The 27,828-nt window shown below is 41.4% G+C and overlaps 1 protein-coding gene across 2 annotated transcripts in view; it reads right to left on the reverse strand.

The window, feature by feature from the left end:
* LOC140732008 (ras association domain-containing protein 8-like) overlaps positions 1 to 27,828 on the reverse strand; it is a 116,851-nt gene that overhangs the window by 14,434 nt on the left and 74,589 nt on the right. The window contains exon 4 of one of the 2 annotated variants that reach the window (XM_073054075.1): positions 27,107 to 27,233. The exons of the other annotated variant lie outside the window; for it this stretch is intronic. Coding sequence (XP_072910176.1) covers positions 27,107 to 27,233 — 127 coding nt within the window. The remainder of the gene's footprint in view (positions 1 to 27,106; positions 27,234 to 27,828) is intronic. 2 annotated transcript variants of the gene reach the window in all.

Consider the following 27,828-nt stretch of genomic DNA (forward strand, 5'->3'; position numbering starts at 1 on the left):
AGAGCTGTAGAGAGATGCAGCACAGACCTAGGCCCTTCAGCCCACAAGCCTGTTCTAACCAAGAATCACCCATTTACACAAATCCCATTTTATTTGCCCTACATTTCCACCAATTCCTCCCAGATACAACCACTCACCCACGTACTAGAGAAGGGGTTCCCATCCCGGGGTCCATGAACCTTCTCAGTTAATGGTAAGGCTCCAAGGCATTAAAAAGGTTGGGAACCCCTGCACAGGGGGCACGTTACAACATGTCTTTAGGATGTGAATGGGAACTGGAGCATCAGGAGGAGACATGCAGAAAATAACAGAGGTTATAGTTGATTCAAAATTACTGGCACCGCAAGGCAGCATCTCTATCAGCCCCACCACTGTGTTTCTCCCCTGGTCATTTTTCCTTGCTCTTTCCCCTCCTCTCCACCATTCACTTGATCCATTTCTGGTGCGATGGGGAGGATGGGACATCATACAAAGGGACGATGGGCCATTGCTAAAGGTATGGGGGAATCATCAGATTGCAGAGATTGAAAGAGAAGCTTGCTGTGGCTGAATAAATCCTCCTGCTCCTTCGAGTCTACAAGCAGTACAAAAGTAGATAATTTATGAATTTAGCACCGGTAACGTTTTGCTGGAATTCCTAGGTAATTGAATGCTAGTTCACACTGATGTGTAAAAGTCTGGTTAAAGTATAACATGCATCCTTCTTACAGTGTTGAACCACATAAGAGAAGATTGCAATTTCATCACTAATCTGTAACACGTGACTGTTAAAAACTGAAAATGGGTGAGAGCTTTGCCTTTCAAGTGTCCCCAGAGTAGATGGCCCTCCACTCCCACACCCTTCCGCACTGCTCACCCTCCTGGACGTCAATGTGGACCCCGTATAGGAAATGGTATATGTGAAAGACATTGCTCTTTGAAGAATGGCATGGTTAAGGAACATAGAGAATGTCAGTACAGTCCCAACCCACTCACAGGCTCCCTAGGATTTTCATTTCTGCCCAAGTCTATTTAATCAAAACAAGTTGCCTTTCAGGCCATGTTTCTCAGAACTTGCAACCAAACGTTAGCAAACTTAAAAGTTCAGAATGCATTTATAGTGCTCAGGGAGACAAAGAAGTTAGTCATAGAAACATAAAGGTATAATTTCAGAGCCCGTTGCCAGAAACCTCCAGTTATTAATGGACCACTAGCACCAAGAGACAGAAATTCAAACACATTCCCTATGGGTCCTCACATGTGAGTGACTTTTACTGTGATTTTCATCATGGAATTCCTTGATTTTCTGATTGCATTGACAATAGACAATAGGTGCAGAAGTAGACCATTCGGCCCTTCGAGCCTGCACCGCCATTTTGAGATCATGGCTGATCAACTACTATCAATACCCAGTTCCTGCCTTGTCCCCATATCCCTTGATTCCCCTACCCATAAGATACCTATCTAGCTCCTTCTTGAAAGCATCCAGAGAATTGGCCTCCACTACCTTCCGAGGCAGTGCATTCCAGACCCCCACAACTCTCTGGGAGAAGAAGTTTTTCCTTAACTCTGTCCTAAATGATCCACCCCTTATTCTCAAACCATGCCCTCTGGTACTGGACTCTCCCAGCATCTGGAACATATTTCCTGCCTCTATCTTGTCCAATCCCTTAATAATCTTATATGTTGCAATCAGGTCCCCTCTCAATCTCCTTAATTCCAGCGTGTACAAGCCCAGTCTCTCTAACCTCTCTGCGTAAGACAGTCCAGACATCTCAGGAATTAACCTCGTGAATCTACGCTGCACTTCCTCGACAGCCAGGATGTCCTGGAGACCAAAACTGAACACAATACTCCAGGTGTGGTCTCACCAGGGCTCTGTACAAATGCAAGAGGATTTCCTTGCTCTTGTACTCAATTCCCTTTGTAATAAAGGCCAACATTCCATTAGCCTTCTTCACTGCCTGCTGCACTTGCTCATTCACCTTCAGTGACTGATGAACAAGGACTCCTAGATCCCTTTGTATTTCTCCCTTACCTAACTCTACACCGTTCAGATAATAATCTGCCTTCCTGTTCTTACTCCCAAAGTGGATAACCTCACACTTATTCACATTAAACGTCATCTGCCAAGTATCTGCCCACTCACCCAGCCTATCCAAGTCACCCTGAATTCTCCTAACATCCTCATCACATGTCACACTGCCACCCAGCTTAGTATCATCAGCAAATTTGCTGATGTTATTTTCAATGCCTTCATCCAAATCGTTGACGTAAATTGTAAACAGCTGTGGTCCCAATACCGAGCCCTGTGGCACCCCACTAGTCACCACCTGCCATTCCGAGAAACACCCATTCACCGCTACCCCTTGCTTTCTATCTGCCAACCAGTTTTCTATCCATGTCAATGTCTTCCCCCCGATTCCCTGAGCTTTGATTTTACCCACCAATCTCCTATGTGGGACCTTATCAAATGCCTTCTGAAAATCAAGGTACACTACATCCACTGGATCTCCCCCGTCTAACTTCCTGGTTACATCCTCGAAAAACTCCAACAGATTAGTCAAGCATGATTTACCCTTGGTAAATCCATGCTGGCTCGGCCCAATCCTATCACTGCTATCTAGATATGCCACTATTTCATCCTTAATAATGGACTCTAGCATCTTCCCCACCAACGATGTCAGGCTGACAGGTCGATAGTTCTCTGTTTTCTCCCTCCCTCCTTTCTTAAAAAGTGGGATAACATTAGCCATTCTCCAATCCTCAGGAACTGATCCTGAATCTAAGGAACATTGGAAAATGATTACCAATGCATCTGCAATTTCCAGGGCCACCTCCTTTAGTACCCTAGGATGCAGACCATCTGGACCTGGGGATTTGTCAGCCTTCAGTCCCATCAGTCTTCTCATCACCGTTTCCTTCCTAATGTCAATCTGTTTCATTTCCTCTGTTACCCTATGTCCTTGGCCCATCCATACATCTGGGAGCTTGCTTGTGTCTTCCTTAGTGAAAACAGATCTAAAGTACTCATTAAATTCTTCTGCCATTTCTCTGTTTCCCATAACAATTTCACCCAATTCATTCTTCAAGGGCCCAACATTGTTCTTAACTATCTTCTTTCTCTTCACATACCTAAAAAAGCTTTTGCTATCCTCCTTTATATTCCTGGCTAGCTTGCGTTCGTACCTCATTTTTTCTCCCCGTATTGTCTTTTTAGTTAAGTTCTGTTGTTCCTTAAAAACTTCCCAATCATCTGTCCTCCCACTCACCTTAGCTCTGTCATACTTCCTTTTTTTTAATGCTATGCAATCTCTGACTTCCTTTGTCAACCACTGTGGCCCCTTTCCCCCCTTTGAATTCTTCCTTCTCTGGGGGATAAACTGATTTTGCACCTTGTGCATTATTCCCAAGTATACCTGCCATTGCTGTTCCACTGTCTTTTCTGCTAGGCTATCCGTCCAGTCAACTTTGGCCAGCTCCTCCCTCATGGCTCCATAGTTTCCCCTGTTCATCTGCAACACTGACACCTCCGAGCTGCCCTTATCCTTCTCAAAGTGCAGATAAAAACTTATCATATCAACTTATCAACTTATCATTGAATTGTGTGAGTCTACACACTTGTCACATGCATGCCCCAAAGTTCATAGAACAACCAGTGTTAACATCAGACTTCTGGCATTGCTCATTTGATTCCTGCCCTGCCATTCTGGATCACATATGAACACCTAGCGTCTTGCGTCGGCTACGCACAATGAATCTAGTCTAAAACTGGCCTGATGTTTAGAGGGACTTTTGATTATTTGTTGGATTGCTGTGGATTCACATGGAAGATACCTCATTACGCTCCATGGAGCTTCCAGGATTACAGGAATAATGCTTTATTTATGCAACACACTGACAGACCCAGTTGGAATCAGGGTTAGAGAAGGGCTCATTTGCAACGGCTTCTGGTACCTTAGTGCCCACTGGGAGCTTCACTGGCTCGCGGGGCAGCACGGTAGCGTACAGGTTAGTACGGTGCTTTACAGTACCAGCAACCCAGGTTCAAGTCCCGACGCTGCCTGTAACAAGTTAGTATGTTTTCCCCATGATTGTGTGGGCTCCCTCCCAATGTCCAAAGACGTAGCGGTTGGTAGGTTAAGTGGTCATTGTAAACTGTCCCGTGATTAGGCTAGGATTAAAGCAGGGGGTTGCTGAGTGGCATGGACGGAAGGGCCAGAAAGGCCTGTTTATTGTTGTATCAGTAAATAAATAATAAAATGTTGATTGCCACTAGATTTATTTAGCTCACACTCTCAAAGCTACAGCTCACTCTGCCCTGACCCTAACTCCCTTCACCTGCTTTTCTTTCAGCCCCAGGAAGCGGCAGAGCTGGTGAAGGTGCTCGGCTGTGCAGCAGGAATTCAGAGAGTGCATTCATGTTCTTGTGGAGTCCGTACTGCTTGTCCTAGGAGTGCCCGACTGTAGATCTGGGAGTGTTGTGACCACAATACAAAAAGAACATGTTACCTTCAGCCAGTCCGTGTCCATCACATCACCGAATTTCATTCTCTCATTACTCCCCCTCATCATTGTGGGGGTTACACATTCAGTGCCAATGCCCTCTCAAGACTGGAAGAGTGTCATTTTTACTGGGCTGGCTGCAAAGTTGACACTTGCTAGGCGAAACGCTGAGAATTGAGAGCACCACATTGAAACCATCTATATAACAGTCTCTCTCAATGCAGAATTACACAGGGAAATCTCTGTGCAATTCCAAGAATCTCCCAATGGACACCATTTTCATTATGCAACTTCTATGAACTGTATTGGTATTAAAAGGGTGCAATGCTGTCTTCAGCCCTGTATGTAGGAAAGCCATTGCTGTATTCGGGATACCTGTTTAAAAGTTATTTGCTCTCAGACAGCCATAACCCCAGCCTTCTTTCATTGGCTTTACTGTCTCCTGTTGTCCATCTGGCTACTAGCCAGAAAGCAACCACATAAGGCACTGGTAAAAATGAGGGAATTTAAATTTCTGCTCCACATTCCAGCCATTTTGGGTTGCCATGTAGTCCTGATACAGTGTGGGGTCTTTACTGATTTCCCTTTGGAACATCTCTGGCTTAATAGGGAGGCTTTTGATTTGCATTAGGGAGAATATGTCAAGAAGATTGTCCTCTTTTGTAAATGTTCCAGGTATTTCCTTTTCCAAGGGTAAATGGGACAATCTATCAGCATTTCCTTGATTGGTTGTCCTCTTGAATCCAATGTTGTGGTTGTGCCCTCTAAGGAACAGAGCTCATCCCTTTATTTGTGCTGCTGCTGTTAGTGGAACACTCTTCTGCAGATTGAAAATGGGCGCTAGTGGTTGATGGTCAGTAATGAGGGTAAGCTCTCTCCTACACAGGTACTGGTTGAAAAGTTTTACACCCAAAACCAGACTCAAGGCTTCTCTGTCAATCTGTGCATAACTTTCCTCTGCAGCAGTAAGGGGACAAATCGGGATTGCGAACGGTGCATGGCAAGTTGCTCAATCTCAGGCCACCAGTCAAAGCTTCGAGCCAGCACTTACATTTTGATAAAGTGTTGGAGACCAGCATGTAGCTCCTCCAACACGGTTGCTCTAAACAATTCTCAATCCCCACATAAACAACACCCCCGTCAATGGCAAGTTCATCTTGGAGCTGTAATAAGGGGGGGGGGGAAGGGATTTCTGCTGCACATTCCAGCCATTTTGGGTTGCCATGTAGACCTGAGACAGTGTGAGGTCTTTACTAGTTTCCCTTCAATCATCTCTGCTGTAACAGAGAGGTTTTTAATTTGCATCAGGGATAACACAGTAAGAGGAGTGTCCTCTTCTGTAAATTTTTCAGGCAATTCCTTTTCCAAGGGTAAAGGGACAAATCCAACAGCATTTCCATGATCAATTGTCCTCTTGACTTTATCTTGTAATTGTGCCATCCAAGAAACAGAGCTATTTCGGTACTTGTGCTGCTGCTGTTAGTGGGACACCCTTCTGTTGATTGAAAATGGACACAAGTGGTTGATGAGGATAAACTCTGTCCCATAGAAGTACTGGTTGAAACATCTTACACCCCAAACCAGACTCAAGGCCTCTCTGTCAATCTGAGCATAATTTTTCTCTACAGCGGTAAGGGAATTGATGCAAAGGCTCTGGGGCGTTCACTTCCATCCTCATAACATGTGACGTGACTGCACCTAGACCATAAGGCACGGCATTATAGGCAAGCTTCACTGGACGATATGGATCAAAAGTTTTGAGTACAGTCTCTGACGTCACCATCAATGTTACCTCTAATTTATAATAACTAGTGTGCGCGAAACTTGTGTTCTGCAATTTTTTGCCCAGTGACAACAACGTTTGCACACTGAATTTTATATATAGAGGTATTCATCTTAACAACTAGAAAAACACTGTCAATATGAACTTTGATCTCCTCTAAGTTTGATCATTTTTGCCCTCATTCATCTGCATGCTCACAAAATATACACAGCAAACCTATAGCAGGTAACGAAGGATTTTCTTACCAGAGCTTTTGCACACCATCCATATGTGATATGCTTGCTAAATGACACCTTAAAATAGTGGTCATCTTTATGTAAATTAGACCGAGAGCAGCCACAACACAGCTAAAGCCAGGCCCTTGTAAATGGACTGTTATTCTGCTGCACAATAAAACAAACCTGGTATTGCCATTAGGTGTGCACTGATTCACTATTAGTATAAGTGTCCAGTTGCATTTCCATCCCATTCACGTAAATGAAAATCCTAACTAATTGCATATGCGGATTCGCCATTTTGCAGCGCATGGAGTAAGTCGCATTCCCAGCGGCTCCTTTTTTATATATTTTATATCCCACTGACAGATCCTTTTTAGCTTTGATGATTTATTACTTCTACTGAAGGATTTACGACTTAATTACAATGGCTGATAAAAGTCGTTCTGGTATTGAACTGAAAAGCGGCAAGACGTTTCCTGAAACGGAGCAAACGGAACAAACCAAGAAAACAGAGGAACCTGTTACTTTAGCAGGAATATTTTCTTCAATACAAGACATGAAGTTGGAATGCGGGTCGCTTAACACTAAGATTGGTAAGCTGACGGGTTCAAATGGGAAGCTTGAAAAAGCCATCTCTACGGTTCAAGACTCTCTGAAAAACCTGGACTTTCAGCTTCAAACACTTCAGCAGACTACATCCCGAATTGAGAATGAACATGATCTATTCAAGCAAACTATTAAAGATCAGGGAACGAAGCTATCTCCGATGGAAAAGAAAATCAATGAAATTACCTCGGAACTATCTAAAACGAAGAAAAAAATGGTTGATTTAGATAGTAGAGGGCGTTGAAGGAATTTGCGTACTCTGGGACTGCCTGAAAATACTGAAGCTGGCGATCTGTTAAAATTCTTCTCAGATATGTTGTACTCACTTTTTAGTGAGACCCTCGAAGCTAGCCCCTTAATTGACAGAGCCCATAGAATTCCATTTTCTCGGCATTCATCCGAATTACATCCTCGACCAATTGTACTTTCTCTGCATTATTATACAACTAAAGAAGCCATACTTTGAGAAGCCAGAAAGAAGTGAAAGTTAATCTTTAAATCAGCAGAAATTCGTATAGTGGAAGACTATCCCCTTGAAATCTTTGCCGAAAGAAGAAAATACCGAGAAGTTATGAGTGAAATCGATAAATTAGATTTATACCCCTCCTTTCGCTTCCCAGCAAAGCTGATAATTTTTCCTGAAAAGTCTCAGTCATTGAGAATCTATTCTCCCAAGGAGGGATGGGAGTTCATTAAAAATCTTAAAGTTAAGCCTACTGAATAAAATCTTAACGTTAACCCAATTACTCAATAGGTAATTCTTAAGTATTTTGTTGTATGAGTTGTTTATGGATCTTCTGAGTTAAGTTTATTTTATACTTTTTTAGTCTTTGGTATGGGACGTGGCTGATTATATATTTTTTTACTTATTAATAATTATTATATACATAACTGTTTTGTAGGGAATTTTTATAGTATTATACTCTAATGGTCCGCACAGGACCTGTCGTGTATTACTCTTTTTATTTCTTTTATTTGTTTCAATACTAATATAGTTTTAGGTCTGTTATATATATATATATATACTCATTTATTCTTCTTTCTCGAGAGAAAGAATTTTGTTTGTAATATTATTTGCTCGGATTTATTTTCTTTTTTTTGAATATGTGATTAAGATACTTCAGGTGAATTTAAGATAGCCGTTGCCGATTATGTTTTTATTACTGTTAGATATGACATTGTAGTAGCTGAATTCTGTTTGTGCCTTTTATTATGGCTATTTTGCGTGGGATTTTTGCTTTAATTTATTATACGTGGCTGCAAAATGGAGATTAGGGTCAAGGGTTATTAGTTTAGCATGTGGCTAGCCTATTGGTTGTTGGATTTCTCACCTTTCAGGAATGGGGAGAGTTCTATTAGAGTAGGTTTTTTTCTTGATTGGACAGTTCCTTTGATGGATTTTTTTTCTCGTAAATACGTCACTCCTTCTGGTTGCATCCGTGCCTTTTGGTTTAATCTGTGCTTGCGTGACATTTCTTTTATATAATATTAAATCCAATTTTGAACATGGATGTTAATAAAATTAATATAATATCTTGGAACTGGAATGGTGTGAATCACCCCATTAAGCGTAAAAAGATTTTTAAGAAATTAAAAACACAACACAGATATTTTTGCGCAAGAAAATCATATACGGAAACAGGATGAGGACAGATTAGTCCTAACTTTGTCCTAGTCCTGATGAAGGGTCTCGGCCCGAAAAGTCGACAGTGCTTCTCCTTATAGATGATGCCTGGCCTGCTGTGTTCCACCAGCATTTTGTGTGTGTTGTTTGAATTTCCACCATCTGCAGATTTCCTCGTGAGGACAGATTTTTCCAATTTTGGAAAGGATCTTTGTACCATTCGCTGTTGAGTAATAAAATAAGAGGCGTATCTATCTTTCTTAGCCCCAAAATCCCTTTTGTACACTTTAATACTATTACTGATTCGATTGGAAGATGCTTAATTGTTCCTGGTTTATTATATGAGCAAAAGGTAGCTCTGGTGTGTATATACACACCTAATGTAGATAATTCTGATTTTTTAAAACTTTTTTCTGAGTTACTGAATCTGAATGAATATAAGTTGATCATGGGTGGTGACTTTAATTGTTGTTTAAATCCAGCGATTGACAGGTCATCAACCAATCCGTCGCTTCCTAATATGTTGGCCTGTATTAATTCTTTTTTATTAGAATATGGCCTGGTCAATATCTGGAGATATAAACACCCCAACGATAAAGTTCATCATAAATATTCTCGAATAGACACACGTTTGCTATATTCCGTTGTTGAGTGTGCATATGACATCATTGCGTTGTCGGATCACGTGCCTTTAAAGTTAACCCTGAAGCTTTTGGATAACTTTTTGAAAATGTCACAGTGGAGACTGAATCCTGTATTGTTACCTGATCCAGCTTTTGTTAATTTTATTAAGGAGCAAATTTCTATATTTTTTGAATTTAATACAACTGAAGGAATGTCAAATCTGGTTATATGGGACATGTTGAAATCTTTTCTTAGGGGATAGATAATGTCATATTTAGCAGCTTTGAGAAAGAAAATTAAAGTGGAATTGTCAGTGTTTATTAATAAAATTAAACAGATAGACAAAGCGTTTTCAGTTAAACCTACTGAAGACCTATATAAAGAAAGGGTCGAACTTCAATCACAGTATGATTTGCTTCTGACCTTTCCCATTGAACAGCAAATTTTTAAATCTAAAAGTTTATTTTATAAACATGGGGAAAAATCTGCTAAGCTTTTAGCGGGTCAATTGAAGGCTGGGATGGTCAGAAGACAGATTTTAAAAATTCGTACACCAGATAGAACTGAAACTTTAGATCCTTATGAAATTAATAAGATATTTATGGATTTTTATTCTGATCTTTATAAATCTGAGTTCTCTGATAATATTATTATTATGAATAGATTTTTGCAAAGGTTAAATATACCTCAAATTTCGACTCAAGATGTTGATATATTAGATGCACCTATTAAACAAGAGGAGATAGCCAAGGCTATATCCTCTAAGCAATTAGGGAAAGCTCCGGGACCTGATGGTTATACGGTAGAATTTTACAGGACTTTTTATGAAATGCTTATACCACATCTTCATCAAACGTTTACCAATTCTATATCCTCTGGGAACCTTCCAAAAACTTTTCATGAAGCACTAATTTCATTGATTCCTAAAAAAGGAAAAGACCCACTGGAATGTGCATCCTATAGACCTATTTATTTACTGAATGTAGATTTACAATTTATCTCTAAGATTCTAGCTAATAGACGAGAATATTTTGCCTAATGTTATCTCAAATGATCAAACAGGATTTATTAAAAATAGGTACTCACATTTTAATATTCAAAGATTGTTAAATATTATTTATTCCCCCTCAGTCAGATTCCGAATGTATTGTATCTCTGGATACAGGGAAAGCCTTTGACAGGGTGGAGTGGCCTTATTTATTTCAGGTTTTGAAGAGGTTTAATTTTGGCCCGGGATTTATTTCCTGGATTAAATTGACTTACCATGGCGGTTATAACTAATAATCAAAAGTCTCCTTATTTTAGATTATATAGAAGTACCCATCATGGTTGTCCCCTTAGTTCTTTATTATTTAATTTGGTTTTAGAACCACTTGCTATTGCTCTTAGGGATTCTAATTCTGTGCAGGTTATTAAGCGAGGGGATAAATTACATAAGGTTTCAATATATGCGGATGATTTATTAGTTTACATTTCAAACCCTAGGAAATCTATTCCTTTTATGCTATCTATATTTATGGAATTTAGTATTTTCTCTGGATATAAACTTAATTTACATAAAAATGAATTATTTCCTGTTAATAATTATTCTGATTATTATGATCAAATACATTTAATATTGCTAAAAACCATTTCACTTACCTTGGTATCAAAATTAATAAAAATTTTAAAGACCTATATAAGTATAATTTCTCCCCTCTAATTGAATATACTCAACAAGCACCTTCTAAATGGTCGCCTATGTCGATGTCATTGATAGGTCGAATAAATGCTATGAAAATGGTTTTTTTAACTGAAATTTTTATATATATTTCAAGCTGTTCCCTCTTTTGTTCCAAAAACATTTTTTGATAAAATAGATTCTATGATTTCGTCTTATGTTTGGAATAATAAAAGCTCTAGAGTGAATAAACTTTTATTGCAAAAATGAAAAAAAGATGGAGGACTGGCCTTACCAAACTTTAGATTTTATTATTGGGCAATTAATATTCATTATATTACTTTTTGGATTTATGATACAGGTAACCAGGATTGCCCTTCATGGTTACATTTAGAGGAAAATTCAGTATGGGGTTTTCTTTATCTTCTTTATTAGGAGCTCCTCTTCTGTTTTCGTTCTCCAGAATAGGCAAACAAGCTCTCAACCCTATTGTTAAACATACTTCAAAAATCTGGTTTCAGTTTCGTAGATTTTTTGAATTAAATAATTTCCTACTCTCCAGTAATATTTATTCTAATTTTTTTAAACCAGCAACTCTGGATAAGGCTTTTTTAACGTGGAAAATTAAGGGAATAAAAAAATTTTTAGATTTGTTTTCAGAGGATTGTTTAATGTCCTTTTCACAGTAAATGGATAAATATGACATTGTAGCGGTGTGCTACACGCAGCGCTGAAATAACGACACGGAGTCGATAAACTGCAGCCAAAGAATAAGTTTATTTCAAATTCACAGTCTTGCTTTAAAGTCTGTCTCCCCCACCCGATACCTCGAGAGGCACGTACTGAAACCCCTTGAGGCTATCTTCCTTTGTGCCTGCGCTCTGGCTAATTGTCAGCCGGTTCGAGTGTGCTAGTAATTGGGTCGCCACATAACCCCCCCCCCCCCAGAACCGGCGGTACACCCCCCAATGTCCACAGTCTGGGCCGGGCCCTGTTTAGGAGGTCGGCCTCTGCGCCGCGGTGCCGGAAACTCGACCGGTTGCGCCAAGTCCACGTGGGCCGGTTTGAGTCGGTCCACCGTGAAAACCTCCTCTCTCCCCCCAACGTCCAGCACGAACCTGGACCCGTCGTTTCTGATCACCGTAAACGGCCCCTCATAGGGCCGTTGCAGCGGTGGCCGATGCCCGCCCCGGCGTACAAACACAAACTTACAGTTCTGCAGATCTTTGGGTACGCAGGTCGGGTGCTGCCCATGCTGCGAAGTGGGTATGGGGGCCAGGTCACTGAGCCTCTCGCGTAGTCTGCCCAGGACTGCTGCGGGTTCTTCCTCTTGCTCCCTTGGGGCTGGTATGAACTCCCCGGGGATGACCAGGGGTGCGCCGTACACCAACTCGGCCGATGAAGCTTGCAGATCGTTTTTGGGCGCCGTGCGGATGCTGAGTAGGACCCAGGGAAGCTCGTCCGCCCAGTTAGCTCCTCGCAGGCGGGCCATGAGAGCCGACTTCAAGTGACGGTGGAAACGCTCCACCAGTCCGTTCGACTGTGGGTGGTAGGCAGTGGTGTGGTGCAGCTGAGTCCCCAGCAGGCTGGCCATCGCTGACCACAGGCTGGAGGTGAACTGGGCGCCTCTGTCGGAGGTAATGTGGGCCAGTACACCAAAGCGGGACACCCAGGTGGCGATCAGTGCCCGGGCGCAAGATTCGAAGGTGGTGTCGGTGAGTGGGACCGCCTCTGGCCATCTTGTGAACCGGTCCATGATAGTGAGGAGGTGCCGCGCCCTGCACGACACTGGCAGGGGGCCCACTATATCCACATGAATGTGGTCGAAACGCCGGTGGGTGGGGTGGAACTGCTGCGGCGGGGCCTTGGTGTGTCGCTGCACCTTGGCCGTCTGGCAGTGCAAGCACGTTCTGGCCCAGTCACGGACCTGCTTGCGGAGTCCGTGCCAAACGAACCTGCTGGAGACCATCCGGACGGTAGTGCGGATGGAGGGGTGCGCCAAGTTATGAATGGAGTCGAAAACACGTCGTCGCCAAGATGCCGGGACGACGGGACGGGGCTGGCCGGTGGCAACGTCACAGAGTAGGGTCCTCTCACCTGGGCCTACGGGGAGGTCCTGGAGCTGCAAACCGGAGACTGCGGTCCTGTAACTCGGGATCTCCTCATCTGCCAGCTGTGCCTCAGCCAGTGCCTCAAAGTCTACCCCTTGGGAAAGGGTGTGAATGTTAGGGCGAGAGAGCGCATCCGCCACGACATTGTCCTTACCCGAGACGTGCTGGACGTCCGTCGTGTATTCAGAGATATAGGACAGATGTCGCTGCTGGTGGGACGACCAGGGATCGGACACCTTTGTGAATGTAAAGGTAAGCGGTTTGTGCTCCATGAACGCGGTGAAGGGCCTACCTTCTAAGAAGTACCTGAAATGCCGGATTGCCAGGTACAGCGCCAACAGCTCCCGGTCGAAAGCACTGTATTTGAGCTCGGGTGGCCGCAGGTGTTTGCTGAAAAACGCCAGGGGTTGCCAGCGGCCCGCGATGAGCTGCTCCAGTACCCCACCGACTGCCATATTAGATGCGTCCACTGTGAGGGCGGTAGGGACGTCCGTTCTGGGGTGCACTAGCATCGCGGCGTTTGCCAAGGCATCCTTCGTTTGAATGAAAGCGGCGGCGGACACCTCGTCCCAGGTAATGTCCTTGCCCGGACCGGACAGCAAGGAGAACAGGGGGCGTATGATCCGGGCAGCTGAAGGGAGGAAGCGGTGGTAGAAATTGACCATACCCACGAATTCCTGGAGGCCTTTGATCGTGGTGGGTCGGGGGAAATGGCGGACTGCATCTACCTTAGCGGGCAGAGGGGTTGCCCCGTCTGTGGTAATCCTGTGGCCCAGGAAGTCAATGGTGTCGAGCCCGAACTGGCATTTGGCCAGGTTGATCGTTAGACCGTAGTCACTCAGCCGGGCATAGAGTTGTCGGAGGTGGGACAGATGCTCCTGACGACTGCTGCTGGCTATGAGGATGTCGTCCAAATAGATGAATGCGAAGTCCAGGTCGCGTCCCACCGCGTCCATCAACCGCTGGAACGTCTGTGCGGCATTCTTCAGGCCGAATGGCATGCGGAGGAACTCAAAAAGACCGAACGGGGTGATGAGAGCCGTTTTGGGGACGTCGTCCGGATGCATCGGGATTTGATGGTATCCGCGGATGAGGTCTACCTTGGAGAAGATCCGTGCGCCGTGCAGGTTGGCTGCAAAGTCCTGAATGTGCGGCACAGGGTAGCGGTCCGGTGTTGTAGCCTCGTTCAGCCTGCGGTAGTCGCCGCACGGTCTCCAGCCCCCTGTCGCTTTAGGCACCATGTGCAGGGGGGAGGCCCATGGGCTGTCGGACCGCCGAATGATCCCCAATTCCTCCATCCTCTTGAACTCCTCCTTCGCCAGTCGGAGCTTGTCCGGGGGAAGCTGCCGAGCACGGGCGTGGAGGGGTGGTCCCTGGGTCAGGATGTGGTGCTGTACGCCGTGTCGGGGCATGGCTGCCACGAACTGCGGTGCCAGAACCGATGGGAAATCCACCAGGACCCTGGTGAAGTCATTGTCGGACAGCGTGATGGAGCCGAGGTGAGGGGCTGGCAACTGGGCTTCACCCAGGGAGAACGTCTGAAAGGTCTCGGCGTGAACCAGTCTCTTCCTGGGCAGGTCGACCAGTAGGCTGTGAGCCCGCAAGAAATCCGCACCCAGAAGCGGTTGGGCTACGTCGGCCAGTGTGAAGTCCCACGTAAACTGGCTGGAGTCGAGCCGTAGCTGCACCGGACGGGTGCCATAAGTCCTTATAGTGCTGCCGTTTGCGGCCCACAGGGGGGGACCCGGCGCCCTGCTGCGGGTGTCGTAACTCGTCGGAGGTAAGACGCTGATCTTGGCACCGGTGTCGACCAAAAACCGGCGTCCCGACCTCTTGTCCCACACATACAGGAGGCTATCCCGATGGCCAGCCGCTGTAGCCATCAGCGACGGCTGGCCCTGGCGTTTCCCGGGGACTGGCAGGGCGGGCGACAACGGCGGGCTTCTGCGCCCCACCGCTGGTGGTAGAAACACCATTGTTCGTTGGGCTCCCCACCCCTGCCTCTGGGGTTAGCGGGCTCTGCGGCCGGGCCTGGACTGGTTTGCTGCTGGGAGCATGGCCGGGTGATCTGTGCGATGGACGCCCCACTCACCTTCTTGGCGTTCCACAGCATGTCCGCCCGGGTTGCCACCTTCCGGGGGTCGCTGAAATCCGCGTCGGACAGCAGCAGGCATATGTCCTCGGGCAGTTGCTCCAGGAATGCCTGCTCAAACATGAGGCAGGGTGTGTGTCCGTCGGCCAGAGACAACATCTCATTCATTAAAGCTGATGGGGGCCTGTCTCCCAAGCCATCCAGGTGCAATAAACGGGCAGCTCGCTCGCGGCGGGAGAGCCCGAAAGTCTCTATGAGCAGGGCTTTGAATGCCGTGTACTTGCCGTCCGCCGGGGGAGACTGTACGAACTCCGCGACCTGGGCCGCTGTGTCCTGGTCGAAGGAGCTCACCACGTATTAGTAACGGGTGTCCTCTGAGGTTATTTGCCGAACATGGAATTGGGCTTCTGCTTGCTGAAACCATAGGTGAGGTTGTAGCGTCCAGAAGCTTGGCAGCTTCAAGGAAACCGCATTAACAAATGCAGCGTCTGCCATCTCCGGTCCAAAAACGTTTGGACCGTCGGGGTCACCAATTGTAGCGGTGTGCTACACGCAGCGCTGAAATAACGACACAGAGTCGGTAAACTGCAGCCAAAGAATAAGTTTATTTCAAATTCACAGTCTTGCTTTAAAGCCTGTCTCCCCCACCCGATACCTCGAGAGGCACGTACTGAAACCCCTTGAGGCTATCTTCCTTTGTGCCTGCGCTCTGGCTAATTGTCAGCCAGTTCGAGTGTGCTAGTAATTGGGTCCTTTTCACAGTTAATGGATAAATATGACATCTCTAATACACAATTTTTAGATACTTACAGGTTAGGAATTTTTTACGTGATTTTTTACTGAATTATCCCTTCGCCTACTATTCAAATTTGGCTTATGCTATTTTTCAGCATAAACCATTTCAAAAACAATTAATAGCTATCATTTATAAACAGTTAATGAATGCTCGCATGTTGCCTAATGATAAGGTTCAACGCACTTGGGAAATAGAACTTCAACATTCACTTTCAGATGATCAATGGAGTAAAATTTATTATCTAGTCAATAATTCATCTATCTGTGCACGCCATTTCTTAATTCAGTTTAAGATAGTACACAGGGCCCATATGTCCAAAGATAAATTGGCACATATTTTTCCTAATTTAAGTCCTATTTGTGACAGATGTAACGCAGAGGTTGCTACTCTAACTCATATGTTTGGGTCATGTGTAAGCTTAAATAATTTTTGGAGGAATCTGTTTGGAATATTATCTAAAGTTATAGATGTGGATGTTCAACCTAATCCACTTACAGCAATTTTTGGGATCATTCCAGAGGAAACAGGCAGAGTATCTGCTTCCACTCAACATGTGATAGCCTTTTCAACTTTACTGCTTAGGAGAGCTATCTTGTTATACTGGGAAGACTCTAATCTGCCTGCGGTTTTTTAATGGCTCTCCTCCATTATGTCATGTCTAAGCTTGGAGAAAATTAGTAGCCGGACGTCTGATACATCTTTTAATTTTGAACAAGTCTTTATTCGATATTTTCATATGATTTAATTTATTTTTTCTTCATTTATTTTTCTTTATTCTCTTTAGGGAAAATCGTTATCCATGAAGGTTCAGAGGTGACTGGAAGAATGTTTTCTCTCTTTCTTTTTCTTCAAATTTTATCCTCAAATGGACTGCCCAATCTTTCTTTTCTTTTCTTTTTCTTTTATTTGTTCCAGTTTAGTTCAGTGGGTTTTTTTCCTTTTATTAAATAAAACTTCCAATCTCTTTTTTTATGATTTGTTAAGAGGAGTTGTGGTTTCTTGATTATATTGTATATATAACAGTGTAACATTTTACCTATTTGATTTTGACAATATATACTTTTTTTACTGCTGTTTATATGTCTTTTGTATTATCTGTTTGCCAAACTTCTCCTCTGATTTGTATTTTTTTTTACTGGAAAATCAATAAAAAGATTGAAAAATGAAATGAAATGCACCTGCAGGCAGCCAGGATAGTAATTTTCTACATAGACCTGGTGTCTGTTAGATGACCTTAGTCAGATTTAGCACTTAGAGATCATAGACACTTCAACGATGGTTCAAAACACCCAAGTTATTACAACTCACAGAGTGAGAAAGTAAAGGCAAACTCAACACCACCGCTACAAGATTGAGTAACTCCAATCTCTGGCTAAGTGACTTACCAGAACGCGCACCCTGGATTTCAGCTCTTTACATTCAGAAGCACTGATCACATATTCAAAGGTTCAAGCTCAAATAGAACAAGTAACAGGAGTGGATTTGCTTCCTTTGATCAGAGTGTAGACAGTGAAATTGGTGTTGGCATTGGAGATTGGAGGAAGACAGTGAGGCATTCACACGGACTTTTCAGAATATGCCACAGGTCACATTGTACTATGACCCCAACATTGAACGAGTACAGGTGTTCCTTTACTTGAATTGCCTTCCTTTCTTTCCCCAACTGTGGCAAAGGTTCCTGATCTGCTCTTAGTGGAGACTCTGTGAGGATGCCTGTCTCCTAAGACCTACTGTTGCTTGTAGGAGCCATATATCCATTTTCTGTCTGTATTGTATTTTGTGGTGCATTTATTATGGTAACTTACCATGTGTTTGGGGTGTGGTGGAAGCAAATGACTATAGATACGTATTTACCTGAGTTAGTTAGTGGAGAGAGTGAGCCACGGGGAACGATATTCTCTTGTTGACAACAGTCGAACTAAATTAGTTACACGAACTTAGTTCCACCGCTAATTATGCTTAGCATTGCTAATTAGAATGCTTAGGGAGTCTCAGCGGGAGGCGCTCATGGAGTGAGTACTGTTTTAGACTCGCTCCATAACCTTTACTTTTTTTAACCTTTGATCACCCTTATTCAACTTATTTTTACCTACACCAAAAGATTTTTGCTATTTTTTTGGACTTATCGTTAAGAGTTTATTGTGAATTTTTGAAGATATGTACTCGGAAATGTCTCTTAGATCTAAAGGACGAGAACCTGGGCGTAACCCGAACGGTAATGGAAAGAAGCAAGCTCATCCGCAATGCACTGAATTCACTTATGAATTGTTATTGGCGGTTTTGGATAAAAAATTTGATGAACAACAACAAATTTTTAAACAAGATATAAAGGCTTTCCGAGATTATATGGATAAGACGGATTCAGTAATTAACCAGCAGCAAGTTCTTATCGCGTCTCTGCAAGAAGATGCTCGGAAACGAGATTTGATAATTGAAAAATTGCAACAGGACTTACTTTCGACTACTAAACTGGTGGAAACACTTAAAGCCAAGAGTGTCGACTTTCAGAATCGGTCCAGAAGACAGAACCTACGTATACTTGGTCTCCCAGAAGGTATCGAAAAAGACGACCCCAGGGAGTATTTTGCTCAACTTTTAAAGGATGCGTTCCCGTCCGTTTTTCCAGACAGCCCGCCGTTACTTGATCGCGCGCATAGAATTATGCGTCGATCATCGAGTGCTTCAGCTAAACCTTCGGTTGTAATTGTCCGGTTCCATTATGTACATGTTAAAGAGCAGCTTATTCGTGTGGCTCGACGTGTAGGAATGATAAAATTTAAAGATCACAATTTCTGCTTAGTGGAAGATTTTAGACCTGAGGTAATGAGGGCACGGCTTCTTTTTAAACCGCTGATGTCTGAATGTTATGAGAAAAATTTAAAACCAGCGCTCTTATACCCTGCGAAGCTCAGAATCTCTCCACCGAACGCTTCTCGCCGGGTTTTTCTTTCTACATTTGAAGCGAGAAGTTTTCTGAATGAGAACTTCCCTACTGCTACGGGCTCTCAGGCCGAATGAATGATTGATTTTGATCGTGTAAGATGGTTTTTGATCCTCCAAACCAGATTTTGTTTCTGGTTGTTGGTGTAGGTTTACTCTACACTTTATACTCAAGTTAAAGCGTTCTTTCGACATATTAATCGTTTTGTTTTACACACTTTAACCATTATACTGTATCGCTGACTATTTTCTGTTCCTTCGAAGGTGTATTTTTAATCCTTCGAAGGTGAATACTTTTTTACTAAGATGGTGGTTTTTTGATAAAACATTTTTGGTGTTTTTTAAGATGGTGCTTTTTTTTTCTCTTGTCTTCTTCCTACAATGCATCGCTTATCATAGTTTAAATTTTTTTTTGGTTTGTTTGGGTCTTAACCCAATTTATAAGTTTTTACTGATTATATTTTCTTCGGTTTTTTTTCTACTACCAATTATATTAAGAAGTTTGGTTCTAGTATAGTGATTATAATTTTTAAAGTTTGGGTGTTTTTTTAATATATATCCTTTATATATGGAGTGGTCTTCCGCTGATGTGGGGGTAGGGTTAGTTTCATTTTTGCTTTTTCCCGGCCTTTTTTTGGCCTTGGTTTTTTGTCTCTTTCTTGACTGGGAGGGGTGTGGTCTTTTTTCTAATTCTATATCTTTTCTATCAGTTTTTTTTAGTTAATTCATTTGGGCTGATTTTGAACTACAAATATGTCCGCGATGTCGTCACTTCTGGGTCCGCTTTTTATTTTTGTTCTTCTTCCGGGGGCATGAGTTTGTAATTTGGTTAACCCTTTTTATACCAAAGGGTTGATTTTAGAACTATGGCTCAGACCATTAATTTTGTTTCTTGGAATACTAATGGTTTAAACCATCCGATTAAACGAAAGAAGATTTTCAAAGTATTCCAAAGACTTAATGCTCATATCATTTTTGTACAAGAAACTCATGTGAGGAAGGAGGACAATTATCGCTTTTTTAGGTTTTGGCGGGGTCAACAATATCATTCCAATTCGAATGCCAAAGTAAAGGGAGTTTCAGTTTTTATTGACTCCTCTATTACATTTGTCCAACATGATATCTTTTCAGATCCGAATGGTAGATTTTTGTTAATTACGGGTTTACTCTGTAATAAAAAGGTTGCTATGGTTAATGTTTATGCTCCAAATGTGGATTGTCCTGATTTTTTTAAGTCCTTATTTACTTCTTTACCTAATCTAAATGAATATAAGTTAATAATGAGTGGTGATTTTAATTGTTGTTTAAATCCTTTGATGGACAAATCTATATCTACTCAGACTGTACCCAATAAGTCGGCCACTTGTATCAACTCTTTTTTGACTGATAATGGAATTTTTGATATTTGGAGATTTCGGCATCCTAAGGACAAAGAGTTTTCTTTTTTCTCACATGTTTATCATTCTTATTCGAGAATTGATTATTTTTGTATTGACTCTTGTTTGATTCCTTCGGTAAATGGTTGTTATTATGATAGTATAGCTATTTCTGACCATGCTCCATTAAAACTTTCTATTAAATTTACGGACACAGTTCATAATGCTAGACAATGGCAGTTTGATTCTACCTTATTGCAAGATCCGGACTTTATTAAATTTATGAATGAACAGATCGATTTCTTCTTCTCAACCAACTCCATGGAAGATATTTCTTATGGAACACTCTGGGACACTTTTAAAGCATATATACGTGGACAGATTATCTCTTACTCTGTTGGTCTGAGAAAACGCATAAAGAAGGAAACCCTTTTATTGGTTGATAAAATTAAAGAGATTGACAAGAAATATCTGATTACTCCTAGTAAGGAGCTTTACAAACAAAGGGTTGAACATCAAACAGAATATAGTTTATTACTTACATCTTCGATTGAAAATCAACTGATGAAGTCCAGATCTGATTTTTATATACCGTAGATTTCGCACTACAGAGCGCACCTGATTAAAAGCCGCTGGCTCTAATTTTAGAAAGAAAATCAATTTTGTACTTGTACAAGCCACACCGGATTTTAGGCCGCAGGTGTCCCACGTTGTAATATGAGATATTTACACAGAAAGATATTACACGTGAGGATTTTTTAACTTTTAATTAAATCCATATGGTAACATAAACAAATATATATTGCAAATGCTTTTTTTCGAACCGTGCCTGTAACACGGCTACTTTTAAATATACATACGTATCGGTAACACACAAATTACATTGCGTATACTTTTTTACTGAACAGTGCACGAACAACATTCCAATATCTCCTAACGACTGGTAAAAAAATATATACTGCAGCCTACCAGGAAAAGTTATTGATCGCCTTTAACTTAAAAGCAGCGTTTCGCGCTCGCCTAATGCCCCCACCTTCCCGTTTATCGCAAACCGGTATTTCCCACAAGACACGGCGAAACCGGATGTGACGTCATAGTATCCCGGGATGTAGTACTTCTAACTTTAACTAGAAAATACTAACAAATGAATTACTAAGCGAAAATATTATAAACTAAATAACTGCCATAAAGGCAGCACAATGCTTTTCTTCGAGTGTTTTCCATGTTGATGAGGGTGAGTACAAATGACTGATTTACAATAATTTAATTGTGAAAGTGCGCTTGATTTATCGTACAATTTCATTGGACCTCTGTGAACTACTCATCAATTTTATTGGTCTACTGTTACGAGGCAAAATGTTTTTGGCGGCATGAAAAAAAAACATGCATTAGCTGCACCGTAGTAAAGGCCGCAGTGTTCAAAGCTGTTCAAAATGTGGGAAAAAAGTAGCGGCTTATAATCCGACATCTACGGTACATAGTGATAAATCGGGTAAACTATTAGCTAGTCAATTGAAGAATGCTTTGGTTAAACGTCAAATTACTAAGATCCGTCAGCAAAATGGGGATTTGACAATTAACCATGATGAGATAAATAAATCATTTCAGGATTTTTATACGTCCCTGTATCATTCTGAATTTCCTCAGGATTGCAGTGCCATGTGTGATTTTCTTGGGAAATTGAATTTCCCAAGATTATCACCAGATGATCTTTCAATATTGGAAACTCCTATGACTGATGCAGAAATCAAAGGGGTTATTTCTTCCATGAATTCTGGGAAAGCACCTGGTCCGGATGGGTATACAGCAGAATTTTTAAAATATTTTTCCGCTACTCTCTCTCCTTGGTTATATAAGGTTTTTGAAGAAGCAATTAGATTGGGCAATTTGCCACAATCTTTTTATAGAGTTTCTATTTCTTTAATATTGAAGAAAGATAAAGACCCTACTGATTGTGCATCCTATAGACGAATATCCTTACTGAATGTAGATTCCAAGATTTTTTCCAAGTTACTTGCATCCAGATTGGAGAAGGTATTACCCCAAATTATTTTGGAGGATCAAACCGGTTTTATCAAAAATCGTTATTCTTTTTTTAATGTTAGGAGGTTATTGAATATTGTGTATACTCCTTCACATAATATTTCAGAATGTGTATTTCATTAGATGCGGAGAAAGCATTTGATAGAGTTGAATGGCCATACTTATTTAATGAGTTGGAGAAGTTTAATTTTAGTCCGACATTCATTTCCTGGATTAAACTGATTTATCATACCCCAGTAGCCTCGGTGTTTACTAATAATCAAAGATCTCCCTTTTTTCGTTTATTTCGGGGCACTAGACAAGGCTGTCCTCTTACTCCACTATTATTTGATATTGATTTAGAACCCTTGGCAATTGCTATCAGAGAATCACAGGATATTCTTGGTATTAATCGTGGGACAGATATTCATAAGTTATCTTTGTATGCAGATGATTTATTGTTATTTATTTCCAATCCTGAGAAATCTATTCCTGTAGTTTTATCATTGTTGGCTCAATTTAGTGATTTTTCTGGGTATAAGTTAAATCTTAATAAGAGTGAATTGTTTCCTTTAAATAGACAGGTCCCAATTTATGGTAACTTACCTTTTAAATTAGTTAATGATTCTTTTATTTACTTAGGGATTAAAATCACAAAAAACCACAAAGACTTATTTAAGGTTAATTTTGTACCCTTAATTGATCAGATTAAATGCTTGTTTACTAAGTGGTCACCATTATCTCTATCTCTGATAGGTCGAATTAACACTATTAAGATGGTTATTTTACCTTAAGTTCTTATATATTTTTCAAGCGGTACCAATTTTTATTCCGAAAGCTTTTTTTTCTAATGTTGATTCAAAAATTTCCTCATATATTTGGCAGAATAAAAATCCTAGGTTAGGTAAAATATACTTACAGAAGGCAAAGAAGGAAGGTGGATTAGCATTGCCTAATTTTAGATTTTATCATTGGGCAGTTAATATCAGATATTTGATATGTTGGTTGAAAGATTGGGATGGATCTTTTAGCCCTCATTGGGTGAGCCTGGAAATTAAATCGGTACCAGGTTTTGCACTGGGTTCTATTTTGGGGACTTCTCTCCCTTTTGCTCTTTCTAAATTGCCGAAACGAATTGACAACCCGATAGTTAAACATACTTTACGTATATGGTTTCAATTTCGGAAATTTTTTGGGTTGACTCAGTTTGTTTTAAATATTCCTATTGTATCCAATTGTTTTTTTCACCCTTCAATTATAGACCAAGCTTATTTGGCTTGGAAGACTAAAGGATTACTACGGTTTTCTGACTTATTTTTGGATAATTGTTTTATGTCTTTTGAGCAGTTATCTAATAAATATAATTTGCCTAGATTTCATTTTTTTAGATATTTACAGATTAGGAATTTTTTAAATACTGTACTTCCAACTTTTTCAAACTTTGTGTCTTCAGGCATTTTGGAGAATTTGTTTGAATTAAACCCCTTTCAGAAAGGGCTTATATCAAAACTTTATAATATAATTATGAAGATACGTTCGGAGCCCCTTTATAAGACAAAAAATGATTGGGAAAGAGAGCTCAACATTATTATTCCTATTGAGAATTGGGATAAAATTCTTCAATTAGTTAATACATCATCTATATGTGCTAAACATTCATTAATACAGTTTAAGGTTGTACACAGGGCTCATATGTCCAAGGATAAATTGGCTCATTTTTATTCCTATATAAATCCCATTTGTGATAGATGTCAATCTGAAATAGCGTCTCTAACTCATATGTTCTGGTTGTGTCCGCTTTTGAAAAAATATTGGAAAGATATTTTTGATATTATCTCTGCGGTATTGAACATCGATTTACAACCCCATCCTATTACCGCAATTTTTGGTTTACCAATGATGGACTCACTTCATTTATCTTCTTCCGCCTGTCGAATGATTGCATTTCTCACTTTGATGGCTAGAAGATCTATTTTGTTGAATTGAAAGGAAATTAATCCTCCCACTGTAGTTCATTGGCTTTCTCAAACTATATTATGTTTAAATTTAGAAAAAATTAGAAGTGGTGTATTTGACACTTCTACTAAATTTGAAAAGATATGGAGACCATTCATTCAATATTTTCATATGATGTAATAGGACCCTGTTCCAGGCCTATTTGATTTTCCAGTTTTGATTGCATATATGTCAAGAGGATCGGAGTAGACGACACTGATGATTTTGTATTTTTGTGAGATATTATAAGCAGCCCTTTTCTTTTCTTTCCTCTTTTCTTTCTCTTTTTTGTTTTTTTTCTCTTCTATTATTAGATTTTTAGATTAGTTTTTTGCATAATAATTTTTTTTTCTTTTTTTCTTTTTCTTTTTTCATTTTATATTATGATACACTTAGGTTTGCCTTGTCTATTTGTATATTGTATCATTTACGATGTGGGAATACATTGATACTGTAATCATTGCCCTTGTAATCTTTTATAGTTAGTTGAAATATGTATGCGTGTAATCTCATTATCTATGTATCAATTTTATTTTGTTGTTATTAACAATGATAATAAAAAGATGGAAAAGAAGAATGCTTAGTTTCGGTGATTAGAACACTAAGTTCGTTATATCACTAATTTAGTTTTGTTAGGTTGTTTACTGTTATAAGATCTTTCATCTTTGCTGGTTTCATAAAGGATCGAACGTACCTTTTTCCTATTTGGAAGCACAGCATACTGTGTTGAGTACCTTGGCTTAACCGCTCAGTGGTTTCACTTTGTTTTCAAATAACCACTGCGCTGCTCTTTACCTCCTTGTGCATGCTCTTGTATTTCTTGAGATACAACAGTTAGTCAGAGCCCAAATATGTGCAAATGAATCACAAGAACACCCATTAAAGGGGCTGGATTGTAGTCAAAGTACAGTAGGTCCTACAGATAGGCACAGTCTATAGTTAATATAAAGGAAGAAAGAAAAGAACTAATGAGATTCTCCTCACATCCATTGCATTAAAATGCTGGAGTTCTGTTTTAAGGACACATTAATGGAGGGATAAAATGTTTTTATGAAGGAATGAGGAGAATGGTTCAAGGGAACCAGAGGATATAGTATGTTTGGATTTTCAAATGGTACCGTAGAGTCACAGAGAGTCACAAAACAGAAAGAGGCCCATCAACCCATCAAACACACACAAAATGCTGGAGGATCTCATCAGACCGGGCACCATCTATGGTAAAAAGTCCAGTTGACATTTCGGGCCAAGTCCTGCTGAAATGTCGACTGTACTCTTTTCCATAGATGCTGCCTGGCCTACTGAGTTCCTCCAGCATTTTGTGCGTGTTGCTTGAATTTCCAGCATCCGCAGATTTTCATCATCAGTCTGCACTGATTATCCACCACCCATCAAAACAAATCCCATATTACTCCAATTTCACTCTCTCCACATTCTCATCGACTTTTGCCACACTCACACTCAACGGCTCGCCAGCACCTCTCACACTCAGCAACACACTAGGGTAAATTACAGTGGCCATCTAACCTGCTAATCCACATGTCATTGGACAGCAGAGCGTCCAGAGGAAACCCGCCTGATCCTGGGAGAAGATGCAAGCCCCACAGACAGGTTGTTATCTTAAATAAGTGCTTACCAGGGTTGGGATGGGGTAAGCCCTGAGCCTAGATAAAGTACTAGGAAAAGAAGAAGACACAAATGTCTGTCCTGACGAAGGGCCTCGGACCGAAACGTCAACAGCGCTTCTCCCTATAGATGCTGCCTGGCCTGCTGCGTTCCACCAGCATTTTGTGTGTGTTGCTTGAATTTCCAGCATCTGCAGATTTCCTTGTGGACACAAGTGTGTTGGTTTCAGCCTTTGATTAGTGGAGCACCACAAGGATTATTCCGGACGCTTATTCACAATTTACTTTGGAAACAATAAAATATAATATTTCCAAGGTTCAGATGACATAAAGCTAAGAAAGAAACTGAGCTGTGAGGAGGACACAAAGAGTCTGCACGAGCAAGGATTTTGTGGAAGAGTGAGAAAGGGTAGATCAGGCACAGCGTGAGAAACAGAAAGTACTCTGTTAAGAATAAACAGGAAAATATTTCTTAAGTTGTGAGAAACTGATTAATGCCGTCCTGCAGGGGGATCTTGGTGGTCTGGTTTACAGGATATGGACTTGCAGAGTCAGCAAGTAGTTGAGAAGGCAACATGAAACTGGTTGGGAGAGAAAGGCTTTTATTGCAAGGGGGTTTCAGATATTTAGTGGGAAAGTCCTGCTGGGATTGTACAGCATTTCGATTTCAATGATTGGACAGCACTTCTACTGGAGAACCGTGTGCAATTTAGATCTCCATTCCTGTGAAGGGATGTACTGACCTCAGTGTTGGTGTACACAGTGGTTCGGTGCCTGGCCTGAGCCCAGGTTACAAAGACATTGCAGTAAACTCATGTCATACTGAGGTTTATGAGCTTCTGAGAGTGACTGTCAGGGTAGATAATGAATGTTGTCCCCTCCAGCTGAGGAATTCAGAACAGGGGTGGGGGGCAGAATAATTCAAAAAACCTGGCACTTAGCACTTAGATGAGGAGAAATTTCTCTGTGAAGATGTTTGTAAATCTGTGGAATTCTGTATGCCCAGGACGATGGATGTTCAGCTGAAGACTGAGATGTTAGATTTCAGACACTCAGAAATTGAGGGGTATAAAACTAGTGTGGAGAGTTTTATCTAGCAATATAAAATAGTAGAGCAAGCACTAAGACGTGGAAGGGATACTTCTCACTCACCTGTGACCTCAGCTGAGCACTCCTGCGCAGGGACGATGCTGACCTTACTGCCAGTCCTTTGAATGAACTGGAGGAGGTTTGCCTGACGCAGCTCCTTGGTCAGATCTTCCACTTCACATTGTTTCCTCTGCAGGAGGGAAAGAGAGTATTTGGTGTTGGTTTGTTATTGTCACGTGTACTGAGATACAGTGAAAAGCTTGTCTCGCTTACTGTTCATACAGATCAGATCATTACAACAGTACCTTGATCTCAAATCACACAGTGGTTCGGTGCCAGGCCTCGAATAAGGTAAAATAATAGCAATGTAGAATAAAGAGTAAAAGCTACTGGTAAAGTATAGTGCAGGTACTTGATAAAGTGCAAGATCATGACGAGGTAGGCTGAGAAGTCAAGGTTCCACCTTATCGTGTAACAGGTCCATTCAACTGTCTGATATCAATGGGATAGAAGCTGGTCTTCAGCTTGCTGGTGTGCATTTCAGGTTTCTGTATCTTCTACCCGATGGGAAAAGGGAGAGACTCCGATGGGTGGGGTCTTCAATTACGTTAGCTGCTTTACTGAGGCACTGATTTGTATAGACAGATTCCATACAGGGGAACACAAGAGATTCTGCAGATGCTGGAAATCCAGAGCAACACACACAAAATGCTGGAAGAACAGGTCAGGCAGCATCTACGGAAATGAATAAATAGTCAGCATTTCGGGCCAAGACCCTTAAGATT

Source organism: Hemitrygon akajei, chromosome 8, assembly GCF_048418815.1.
Source record: "Hemitrygon akajei chromosome 8, sHemAka1.3, whole genome shotgun sequence".
Taxonomy (NCBI): Eukaryota; Metazoa; Chordata; class Chondrichthyes; order Myliobatiformes; family Dasyatidae; genus Hemitrygon; species Hemitrygon akajei.